The 12,156-nt window shown below is 57.8% G+C and overlaps 1 protein-coding gene across 2 annotated transcripts in view; it reads left to right on the forward strand.

Moving 5' to 3' along the window:
- The first annotated feature begins 2,398 nt into the window (after positions 1-2,398).
- Positions 2,399-12,156, forward strand: part of MROH1 (maestro heat like repeat family member 1) — a 53,345-nt gene continuing 43,587 nt past the window's right edge. For both annotated transcript variants that reach the window (XM_065895275.1, XM_065895276.1), the window contains exons 1-5: positions 2,399-2,420; positions 3,358-3,503; positions 9,020-9,151; positions 9,677-9,839; positions 10,068-10,166. In XM_065895275.1, coding sequence (XP_065751347.1) covers positions 2,399-2,420; positions 3,358-3,503; positions 9,020-9,151; positions 9,677-9,839; positions 10,068-10,166 — 562 coding nt within the window. The remainder of the gene's footprint in view (positions 2,421-3,357; positions 3,504-9,019; positions 9,152-9,676; positions 9,840-10,067; positions 10,167-12,156) is intronic.

Consider the following 12,156-nt stretch of genomic DNA (forward strand, 5'->3'; position numbering starts at 1 on the left):
CTGCTAAGTCCCTTTGCCAGATAAGGTAACATATTCACATTCTGGGGATGAGGGCATGGGCATCTTTGGGGACATTATTCTGTTGCCCCTGTGCTGGCCAGTAAGTCAACTGAGTGACCAGGAGACCCTCTGCAGGTCTCTGGACTTCTCTCTGGTACTAGACCCTCCAAACTCCAGCAAGACTCAGGCTTCCCGAGATGCTCCCCGTCCTAACTCTGGGCCTTCCTGAGTGTCCTCGGCTGGATGTGCCCTATAGGTGACGAGCTGGAGTGACCTCAGGGTTTCCTGCCCTTCGTTTCCTGTTGACCAACAGCCTGAGAACTATGGCTTCACGTGTTTTCTCCAGTTTCTTAGTTGTTTTGGTTGAGATGGCAAACGGGTCCATCCCTCCCAGGTGGGCTGGGGGCTGACGTCTCTTATGCTTGTTTGCGTTTGCTGCCACTTGAGTCGAGTGAGCACAGCTGTCTGCACTTGTGTGAAGGATGTTCCAGCTGGAGCTGGTTAGCCCCTTTTCTCTGAGGCGTGGACATAGCTGTATCTTTCCACAGGGCAAAGCCTCTGCCCCAGGAGCTGGCTGCTTGCCTTGTAAACTCAGACCAGTTCTGGGAACTCAGGATGTGGGTTCCATGTGTGGGGGTGCCTGCCTCTGAGAAGTGTCCTGTGGGCTTTCTGAAGCCTGTGGCCGGTGCACCTCACACCTGCCTGCCGGCTGTGGCGCTTCTGCCTTTCAGCTTTTCGGGGGGGGTGTTTTCTGCCACCTTCTTGCTGTGCTGCCAGTGGAATATGTGTTTTTATTTCTTGTTTTCCTTGTTATTTTCAGATCTTTCCAGAAAAGGGAAACACCTTGCTGATGCCACCAGCTTCAAACCAGTCCTCTCCACCTGCTTTCTGTCTGCCTAGGATTCCTGGAAGCTTCTGGTCTGCTAATTTTATCTTTTCTTGTTTTCTAGTGCTCTTGTGGGTTTGTTCTTTTAAAACATGCATCTTTTCTGTCATTTCACTGAGGTTTTGGTGGGATGGGTGAATGCTTAGGACCAGTGTGCCTTCTTGATCTAGAATTCTCACTTATTTTTTAAAAAATTAATTAATTATTGATTGCGTTGGGTCTTCGTTGCTGTGCACGGGATTTCTCTAGTTGCAGAGAGCCGGGGCTACTCTTCATTGTGGTGCGTGGGCTTCTCATTGCAGTGGCTTCTCTCCTTGTGGAGCACGGGCTCTAGGTGCGCAGGCTCAGTAGTTGCAGCATGCAGGCTCAGTAGTTGTGGCTCACGGGCTCTAGGCGCACAGGCTCAGTAGTTATGGCGCACGGGCTTAGTTGCTCTGCGGCATGTGGGATCTTCCCGGACCAGGGATCGAACCCATGTCCCCTGCATTGGCAGGCGGACTCTCAACCACTGCGCCACCAGGGAAGCCCTCTCACTTATTTTTAATTCCACCCCCAACCCTGTCCCCGCATTAGGTGACTTCTCACTGCCCCCTTCCCGTGTGGCCGCAACCAAATGAGCACATCCTCCATGCTCAGGAGCAAGGCCAGGCGTCTCTCCTTTGCTGCCTCCACCTTCAGCCTTTTCTGAATAGATGGTGACTGGGGAATGAAGGGTGGTGACCAGCAAATCGAGGACACTAGCGTGGGAAAGCGGCACTGTACAGGCCCTTGGAAAGAGTGCCATAGGGCAAAGCCCTCAGAGAGAGTGCCATAGGGCAGAGCATGTGACCGCGTGGTGAAGCGGGGAGCCGCTTGCGTATTTCATGGGCTTTATCCTTTGGGTCCATCTGTTGCAAGTGGCGCTTCGAGGCGTGTGGTGTTTGGATCCCGTGTGCTGTTTGGATGGTTGGTTTCAGGCGCCAGGGAGCCCACCAGATCCCTGTGCTGCCCGCCCAGTCTCTCGGCCAGCAGGAGGCTCATTTAACATTGCGCTGGGATCTCAGGCATGGGGAGTCCCGGCCCCGCAGCCACCAAGGCAGTTGCTCTTGGCTCTCAGGGAGGGTGTCCCTGCTCCGCACAGACGGCCAGGAACACCAGAGCGGATGCGCACAGAGTGAAGGGAGATGCTGTAGCTGGAGGTGGTAACACGCTTGTCCAGGCCACCGTGGGCCAATCAGGACCAGCCCTAGTGGGCCGGCCACGCATCGGCGGGGCTGACAGCCGCTGGGGTGGAGGAGAGCCGGTGACCATTGCGGGGACGGTGCCTCCCGTCCTCCGCACGCCTTATAGCCAAACTGTGGCAAAGACAGTTCCCCCAGGGCGAAATTGTTTAAACCTTGTGTTTTACACAAACACAGTAACTGCTCAAAAACTGAGGAGGCTTATGACTTAAATGTTGCACGTCTTGTTGCTCCAGGTTTGAAGACAGCTGTCCATGTTCACACCGGGCGAGAGGAAGCCACGGCCACAGCAATGAGCGAGTCATACGTGAAGAGTGAGTGTGTGGGGCTCTTGGCAGGTCTCCATGTCATGCCTGCCGGTTTCTGAGTCTGGAACACAGAGGAGCCCGTGGCATTGAGTAAACGTGCTTGGAAGGAATGGCGCTTGCACGAACACACTTTCTCTAAGTTTCCGTTAGAAAAAAAAAGAAAACAAAGCTCTCGTCTCTGCAGATGCTGACGCAGAGGTCCAGATTTGGCCACAGGCGCAGTCTGGCGTGGGGGACGGCGTTTGCCTGGCACAGGGGGCTTCTTGCTCCATGTGGGAGGGTCCCTGAGCCTTCGTCCCTTCTTACAAAAGCCCCAGGGCTGGCATCCACTCTGGCTGGCCGCTCTGCTTGCAGCCAGGGCCAGCTGTTTGCTGAGGGCATGGCCCAGGGCGGGGCAGAGGCTGGGGATGGTGTTCCTGCCCCAGAGGTTCCATCCCCAGGGTGAGGGTCTGCGAACCGCTGGTGGGCACATGCCCGGAGCTCTTGGGGCACTGAGGATGGGGGGTCCTGTCCGTGGGGCGGAGGCCTGGATCTGAGTGTGGGGAGTCCCCAGGGTGAGGAGTCTGCGAAAGCAGCTGGTGGGACTGGGGTGCCGCCTGGCAAGCACAGGGCAGAGCGTGGGCCAGAGGGCCACCTGGGGCAGCTTCCGAAGGGGCCCTGAGTCTGCACCGCCTGCCTTTTATAGGAGCTCGGATCCAGCGGGGCCGGAGACATGGAGCAGACGTGGCCTGGGCTGGAAGGTCGGGGTACAGGTGGCTGGAGTGACCTCAGAGCAGGCGGCCAGTGGGTCCCAGAGATCCCGGTCAGCGCAGTGGAGGCTGCAAAGCGGCCAGGCGGGCGCGGCGGTCTCCTCCAGCTGTGGGGCCGAGTCCTCAGAGGCTGAGCGTAGCGATGGTGGGGTCGGGGCTGGGCCTGACTACGCCACTGGGCTTTGTCATGGCAGGGCTGTTCACCATTCTGCTGGACGCTGTCACCGACAAGGACCCTCAGGTGCAGGAGCAGGTGTGTGGCGCCCTGTGCGCCCTCGGAGAGTCACAGCCTGAGGAGGCTCTCCGCGCCTGCGAGGAGCACCTGCGGCTGCACGAGAAGGTATTGCTGCTCCTGCCGGGCGGGGCCTGCGGGGCGGGGTCTGCGCCAGGGGCTGCCGGCTGGCTGGGTCCGGAGTGCAGAGCCGTGCTGCTGTGGGTAGAAAATCGTACCTGCAAGTCCAAGCCCCCTCGAGGCGGGCAAGTCCAGCATAGATGACCCTCTTTGCCTCATGGCCTGTGGGTTGGTCCTGTCGTGGAGGGACCGGGTGGTGAGCACTGCAGCGTCCAGCCGCTCGCTCGCAGGCCCAGTGCCGCCATCCCCTTTCGCTGACCCGCTGGAGCCTGGACAGCCGTCCTCGCCGATGAGAGAGGGCAGCTCGCGTCCACCGCGGTAACGGGAACACGTGGACGGGCCTCGGAGAGGGGCTGTGGCTGGGTGGGCGCGCCGACTGGTCTCTGCAGAGATTGCTCAGAAGGGGCTCTGCCAGCTCCCCCTCTCCCGGGTCTCGGCTCCACGGTTCTGTGATGCTCTCAGCTCCTTGTGGTGGGAAATTGTTTCAGTTTTCCCCAGTGCGTGTTTTAGGCTCATTCCTGGGAGTTCGACTTTCGGTCTCAAAAGACCATTTTTCTTTTTGCTTTTGCCATTTGCTCAGTAAAAGAGAATCCCTATACGATATAAGTTATTTCTCTCTCATCTGTCAACTGCCGTCTCCTGGGGGAAAGAGCCGAGTCCTGCTGAGCGGCTTGTGCTGTGGCTTGATGGCCTCTCCTCGTGGGGAGGGTCCCCTGCCCCCGCCCCGCTGTCCTAGCTGTTCTGGGCCTTTTACGTGTTCGTGGACTGCTGTTGAGACTGGGGGTACATAGGACGGGAAGGGCACCCTCGCGCTTGGGCGCGTGTGTGTCTACCCAGGCTCCTCGGCTCACGGAGCTTCACGGTGCGTGCACGCTGGGCGTCAGGGCCCTTGTCTTCGTGGCCGAAAGGCTCCATCATCGTGACCTGCTGAATTCAGCGTCTGATTGTTAGACAAAGATGAGGACCGCCCTGGCTATCCGAGGAGATGGCCTAGGAGTACTAACGGTGGCTAAGAAGCCTTTGTTAGTTCACGGTTCATGGCAGGGTTTAAGTGTGCTTCAAACTTGTCAGTTTCTGGCTCATTTATGATTTTACCCCTTTTCTAGCCTTTTTAGTTTCTTCAACCAACTTTAAAAACCAGCTTCCTTCACAGTGGCCCTTTACAGTAAGCGTGTCTGGAGTTGGAAGCCCTGTCCCTTGCAGTGGATCCCTTCCCAGCGCCTCTCCCCCCGCAGCCGCCACCACTGCCTCATCCATCATACCCTGCTGCTAGCAGCTCTGGGCCACTCACTCGTGTCTCTTCACAACCGGACGTCATTGGGCTGCATCTTAGCATGTACATTTCGAATCCCCTTGATTCTCTCTCCAAAAAGACGTGGGATAGCAGAAGAAAGGTGTCCAGCACTATCTGGTCATCGTAGGTCAGTGCAGCGTTTTGAGATGCATGCGATACTTTGTAGATAACAGCTTCTCGAGGCTTCAGTGTGCCTGGGGCGCTGGGGCGTGTTCGCTGCTCCTCCAGCCGGTCCTGGTCTGTGTTCCTGGACGGTGGTGGGCCGCACAGTTTTAGACAGATCCAGTCTCCTTCCTGTTGGCCAAGTCTCAGCATAGGAAAGGTGAACACAGGGGCAAGCAGGCTCCTTCGCAAGGGCTGTCAGGCCAGTGGGCAGGGAAGTGATTTGGGGAAGAGAGGCGGAAATAGTTGTCTTAGCCCGCTCTGGCTCCTATGACAAAATGCCACAGACTGGGCGGCTCTTAGACAACAGACTTGTGTCTCCCACAATTCTGGAGGCTGGAGGTCTTAAGATCAAGGTGCTGGCAGATTTGGTGCCTGGTGAGCGCTTGCTTCTTGGTTTATAGATGGATGTGTCCTCCCTTTGTCCTCACCTGGCAAAAGGGGTGAGGGAGCTCTCTGGGGTCTCTTTTATAGGGGCACAAATTCCATTCATGAGGGCTCCACCCTCGTGGCCTAATCACATCCCAAAGGCCCTGCCTCCTAACGTCATCCTGCCCGCAGGTAGCCTAGTCATCCAGTTCGTCCATTTAGTGGACTCAGTCAGTTCTGGGGGTGGGGGAAGGGCAGCAGGGGTGATGGGCTCATTGGCCACCCACCAACACATCAGAATGGTTGAGCCGGAAATCTCACACACACCTGCCAAGGGCAGGTATCATCAGAGAGCTGCCCCACCCCCCCACCCCCCAACCCCGTTCCATTCCCAGTGTGCTACCTGATGGGGCTGTGGCTACATAATCCTGCATGAGGGCCTGGGCGAAACCCCCTCCCTCAGAGGGAGTGCTGCACATCTTCCTTTGACGTGGTTACTGTTCTGCTCATTGAACTCTCAAGAGCAACGTAAAGTGGGAATAAAATCTTAAAAAATAAGCAGCTGTTGCAACTTTGTAGAAGTAGAAGAACCCATCCTAAAATTCATAGGGAATCTCGAGGGATCCTGAATAGCCAGAACATTCCTAAAGAAGAAGGACAAAGCTGGAGGCCTCCCAATTCCTGATTCCAAAATTGACTAGAAAAGCTACAGTAATCAAGCCAGTGTGGCACTGGCATAGACAGACACATAGACCAATGGAGTAGAATAGAGCCTAGAAATAAACTCTCTCATATACGGTCAAATGCTTTTCAACAGGGGTGCCAAGATAATTGAATGCGGAAAGGATAGTCTTTTCAACAAGTGATACTGGGAAAACTGGATATGCATTTGCAAAAGAATGAAGTTGGACCGCTACCTCACATCATACACAAAAATTAACTCAAGGGGTCAAAGACCTAAACATAAAACCTAAAACTGTAAAACTCTTAGAAGAAAACATAGGACAGAAGCTCCTGGACGTTGGACTTGGCAGTGATTTCTTGGACATGACACCAAAGGGACAGGCAACCCACAGCATGGGAGAAAACGTTTGCAAATCATATATCCAATAAGGAATTAATATCCAGGATATATAGAGAACTCTGAAAACTGAGCAACAAAATACCAAACTACTCAATTCAAAAATAGGCAAAGGACTTGAATAGACATTTCTCCAAAAAAGATATACAAATGGCCACTAAGAACATGAAAAGATGGTCAGCATCCCTAATCATTAGGGAAATGCAAATCAAAACTACAGTGAAATACCACCTCACATCCATTGCAATGGATACTATCAAAAAAAGAGAAAATAACAAGTGTTGGTGAAAATGTGGAGAAATGGGAAACCTTGTGCAGTGGTGGTGGGAGTGTTAAATGTTGCAGTGGCTATGGAAAACATTATGGAGGTTCCTCAAAAAATAAAAATAGAATTACCATATGACCCAGCAGTTCCACTTCTGGGTATATACCCAAAAGATGGAAAGCAGAGTCTCAAAGAGATATATGCACACCTTTGTTCATAGCAGCATTAATCACATTAGTCAAAAGGTGGAGGCAACCCAAGTGCCCATCAGTGGATGATGGATAAGCCAGATGTGGTCCATCCACACAACGGAATATTCAGCCTTAAAAAGGAAGTGAATTCTGGAAACTCCCTGGCGGTCCTGTGGTTAGGACTCAGCCCTGTCACTGCTAAGGGCCCAGGTTCAATCCCTGGTCGGGGAACTAAGATCCCACAAGCCGTGGTGGTGCAAAAAAAAAAAAAGGGAATTCTCACACATGCTACAACATGGATGAACCAATTTTTTTAAAAAAAATATTGTTAAAAAAAAAAAATATTGTTATCTAGGGATACATAGGACTTTTAAAAAATAAATTTATTTTTATTTATTGTTTTTGGCTACATTGGGTCTTCGTTGCTGTGCGCAGGCTTCCCATTGCGGTGGCTTCTCTTGTTGCGGAGCCTGGGCTCTAGGCGCACGGGCTTCAGTAGTTGTGGCTTGAGGGCTCTAGAGCACAGACTCAGTAGTTATGGCACACGGGCTTAAGTGCTCCGAGGCATGTGGGATCTTCCCGGACCAGGGCTTGAACCCGTGTCCCCTGCATTGGCAGGCGGATTCCCAACCACTGCGCCACCAGGGAAGCCCCTGAATGAACCTCCTTGAGGACATTTTGCTCAGTGAAATAAGCCAGTCACTAAAGGACAAATACTGTATACTTCTACTTCTATGAAGTGTCTAGAATAGTCAAATTCAGATACAGAAAGTAGAAAGGTGGGTGGCAGGGGCTGAGGGGATGGGAATGGAGAGACAGGGCTCCAGTTTTATAAGATGGGAAGAGCTATGGGGAGGGGGGTGGCACTGACGGCCACACCACCAGCTGAATGTAGTTAATCCCACCGCACTGCATGCTTGAGAATGGCCGACATGGTAACTTTGTCATGTGTGTTTAACACAATTTAAAAAAGCGACAAACAGAACAAAACAAACCAGTAGGGCTTCCCTGGTGGCACGGTGGTTGAGAATCCGCCTGCCGATGCAGGGGACACAGGTTCGAGCCCTGGTCCGGGAAGATCCCACATGCCGCGGAGCACCTAAGCCCGTGCGCCACAACTGCTGAGCCTGCGCTCTAGAGCCCGCGAGCCACAACTGCTGAAGCCCGTGTGCCACAACTACTGAAGCCCGCGTGCCTAGAGCCCATGCTCTGCAACAAGAGAAGCCACCGCAGTGAGAAGCCCGCGCACCGCAACAAAGAGGAGGCCCCGCTCACCGCAACTAGAGAAAGCCCGCGCGCAGCAACGAAGACCCAACGCAGCCAAAGATAAATAAATAAATTTAAAAAAAACCCAGCAGCTGTGAATGACCCCATCAGTAGGACATTGGTACTTTCCCCAGGTATAAGCTGTACGTTTCTACTTGAAATAGAGGGGTTCCTGCCCTCCCCTCTCGCGTGCAGGGCTGAGTGACCGGGTAGTGTGGGCCACCCCCGTGAGGGCTGCTAGCAGCCTCTGCAGGAGGGAGCGTGGTGGGGACGTCGTTGGCAGGGGGCCCGAGGGTCACGAGCACCTTTTCTCAGGCCTGAGCAGCTCTGCAGAGTGCAGCCAGCCTGAGTCGCACCCTTTCTTGCCCTCTTTGCTCCCGTCACGTGGCCTGGGCACTCCAGCTGCACTGAGGTTGTGCCCCCTCGTCTGCACCCCCTGTCTGGACGCTGCATTCCCGGGGGGAGGGGGGAGGGTCCTCAGGGAGCAGCGGGTCTTGGTCTTTCCTGGCTCCCTATTTTCTGTCCTCACCCCCGGTCTCCGTGACGCCCGGGACTCCCGCAGGATGAAGCCCTTCCCTTGGCTGGGCTCTGCTCATGTCGCGGGGTTTTCTGTCATCACCGTGACATGCCCTCCACCTGTCACGGCCTCCGCTGTGGTCTGCGTGTCCTCAGTGAAGGCGAGGATGATGCGTGCTGGACGGGGGCGCTGCAGGGACATGGCTGAGGAGAGGGCTGCACCAGGACATATGGAGAGCTCCCCAGGAGGCGGGCCACCCAGAGCGACGCCGTCAGGAGACCAGGGCTCTTTCTTAAGCTCAGAGAGGAGCCGTGAGAGACAAGCAGGTTCTGGCCCTCCCTCCATGGTTCTCTCCTCAGCTGGCGCATCCGTACCGGACAATGATCCTGAGGGTCATGGAGACGGTCGTGAGCAGTCACGTCGGCGAGCTGGACAAGGGCTTGGCCAGGGCCAGCATCCTCCTGGCCTCCAGCGAGATGACCAAAGTGAAGGTCCGTGGGGCTGACCAGGTCCTGGCTTGGGAGGGAAGCTGCCTTCCGAGGCCTTTCCTCCCAAGTGCCTTAAGGATGTGGGTTTGTGTCCGGCTGCCTCGGCTTGGCCCCTGGGTCCTGTGCCCTGACTGCCCTCCTGGGATGGGGAGGGTCACCCCACAATGGGAACTGGCGCAGAGAGCAAACTCCCCGAACCCTCAGGGCACACGCGGGGGCGGTGGTGCCTGGTGTGTGGAGGTGCTGAGAGCAAACTCCCCGAACCCTCAGGGCACACGCAGGGGTGGTGGTGCCTGGTGTGTGGAGGTGCTGAGAGCAAACTCCCCGAACCCTCAGGGCACACGCAGGGGCGGTGGTGCCCGGTGTGTGGAGGTGCTGGGCTCAGCAGGGAGCCCTGCTCCCAGCAGCAGCAGCGTGTCCCCTGGCGTGACGGAGGGCAGAGCGTCTCGTTTCGCTTCCTGGGCGGTTTCAGGGCGAGGTCTGCCTCCTTCGGTCTGGGTGCCACTTCAGGTCTTTTGGGGGGGGTAGGAACTGGTTTGTGACTGGCAGCAGGCCGCCAGCAACGTCCTGGTGGCTTTGGGAAAGCGTTTCATCAGCAGCGTGATGGAGGAGATACTGAGCAAGTTCCAGCCCGGGGTCCTGCCGCACCATTTTGTCGTGCAGACGCTCGCCAACCTCTCAGTTTCCAATGGTAGGTGGCGGCCCAGCCCCTTCGACCCGTGTTCTGAGCGGTCGTGAAGACCTCTGAGAGCCCGCCGGCCTCGGTCCCAGCAGCTCCACCGTGAGCCCCAGGCTGTGCAGAAGGAGCTCAAGGCGTGTGGCTGGGGTGCCCTCTGCCTCCCCTGGGGCACAGGGCCCGAGGGAAGGACAGGCTGGGTGGGGATGGCAGTGGGGCCCCCGTGACGTACCCCTCTTGCAGTGTTCGGCATGGTGCCCTTCCTCACGTCCATCTTGAGCACCATGCTGCCCATGCTGAGTGCAGCCAAGCCCGACTCGATGAGGGTGGTGTTCTGCTGTGGTAAGACGGGGCCTCCGCGGGCAGGTGGGCCTCCGCGGGCGGGTGGGCCTCCGCGGGCGGGTGGGCCTCCGCGGGCGGGTGGGCCTTCGAGGGCGGGTGGGCCTCCGCGGGCGGGTGGGCCTCCGCGGGCGGGTGGGCCTCCGCGGGCGGGTGGGCCTCCGAGGGCGGGTGGGCCTCCGCGGGCAGGTGGGCCTCCACGGGCAGGTGGGCCTCCGAGGGCAGGTGGACCTCCGCGGGCAGGTGGGCCTCCGAGGGCAGGTGGGCCTCCGAGGGCAGGTGGGCCTCCGAGGGCAGGTGGGCCTCCGCGGGCAGGTGGGCCTCCGAGGGCAGGTGGGCCTCCGCGGGCAGGTGGGCCTCCGAGGGCGGGTGGGCCTCTGAGGGCGGGTGGGTCTCTGCGGGGTGGGTGAGCCTCTGCGGGGCAGGGGCTGGGTGCAGCCTGTCCACTCCTGGACCTTTTGTCTCCGGTGCCCCTTTGTGGGGCTGTGGGTCCTCCAGGCTGCAGGAGGAGGGCGGGACATTTAGAGGAAGGGTGACTGCAGGCGCGGGCTGGGTGGGCACTGCTGCAGATAGAGACCTGGCCTCTGCCGTCTGACTGCTTTTCTCTCCTGCTGGGGGCCCCCCTGCCCAGGACTTCACACTGCAGTCCCTGAGCCCTGGACGCTTGATGTGGGGCGGGAAGAGACTTACCCAAAGCTGCAGCTGCTTCCCATTTCTCTCCCTGCCCCGTGCTGGGAGCGTGACCATTCCCTGGGCATCTTGGGATGGGGTATTCACTCTCCCACCTTCTGTGTGCGGCCCTCCGCGTGCCTGGGCAGGGGACGGTGCCTCGCGGCATGACTCTTGGGGGAGAGGAGGGCACTCGTGTGGGAGGGAAGCAGAGGGTCCTGAGACCCGGGGGCTGAGGGGGCCTGGACCTCTTCTAGCAGCCACCACACTGCCCTTGTCCTTCAGCTTCCTGGTGTCCCTAGTGTCCCCACCAGTCTCAGGGAGACTGCCGGCCGGTACTGAGGGTAGGGAGGGAGCATCTAGGCCCGCATGAGGACTGGACCCTTTTTAAGCCGCAGCCCAGCCTGTTAGCAGGTGCTGGGCTTCCCCCCCAGGCTGCCAGCTAGGGAGCATGTGATGAGGTCGTGGCCGCGCTGGGCAGGGCTCAGGGCTGGGGTTGGGGGCTGGTAGCCGGAGGATCGGTGTTTGGGGAGGTTTCCTAGGGAAGCTGCGTATCTTGCACACACCTGGGGACTTTCCTAGCCAGGGCCTAGAGCTTTGGGCCCCAGGCCTCCCTGTTCACAGTGGCTTTGGGTTCAGGGTTCCCCTAGGAGGGGCTCCAGCCCCTGCCAGCCCTCCTCACATTCCCCCGCGTTCCGCATTCTCTCTATTCCCTGCCACGGTCTCTTTGGTGCCTCTTGCAGGCTCCCGACTGTGTGTGATTGGCAGGCTGCTTGGGCTGAAGGGCAGAAACCCTCCTTGGCCTAGTTTTGGCTGAAGAGGGAAATTGTGACAGGATCCCCGATCAGCTGGGTGGGAATCACCGCTGAGCTGGGAATGCAGGAGCAGGACACAGAAGGGGCCGAGGCAGAGCTGAGGGGCTGGGGCTGTACCTCAGGTGCGCCGCACACGGGGAGAAGACCAGCCTAGGACAGAGCCCGTGTCGGAGCCGAGGGCTTAGGTACCGGCCCCAGGCAGCTCCTCTGGGAGGCACTGGCCTCGCTCCGGGAGGTGCAGGGCCCTGCACAGAGAGCTGACTCGCGCTTCTCAGGCGCTCTGGTCCCAGCCCTTCACGGGCCAAAGGCCCCTGCAGTTCCCACCTGTTGGTGTGTCGTGTATGAAGCAAGTGCGTGGGCCAAGAGACCTGCCCGCAGGCTGCCCTCCTGCTGAGGTGTGCGCCCCTCACCGCAGACAGAACGTTCAGGGTCGGGTCTGCAGTTGGAGGGAAGAGTGGTCCTGCCTGCTGGAGGGGCCTCAGTCGGGCCAGGAGGGTCCACAACAGCCC

Source organism: Phocoena phocoena, chromosome 17 (genome assembly GCF_963924675.1).
Source record: "Phocoena phocoena chromosome 17, mPhoPho1.1, whole genome shotgun sequence".
In the NCBI taxonomy this organism is placed as follows: Eukaryota; Metazoa; Chordata; class Mammalia; order Artiodactyla; family Phocoenidae; genus Phocoena; species Phocoena phocoena.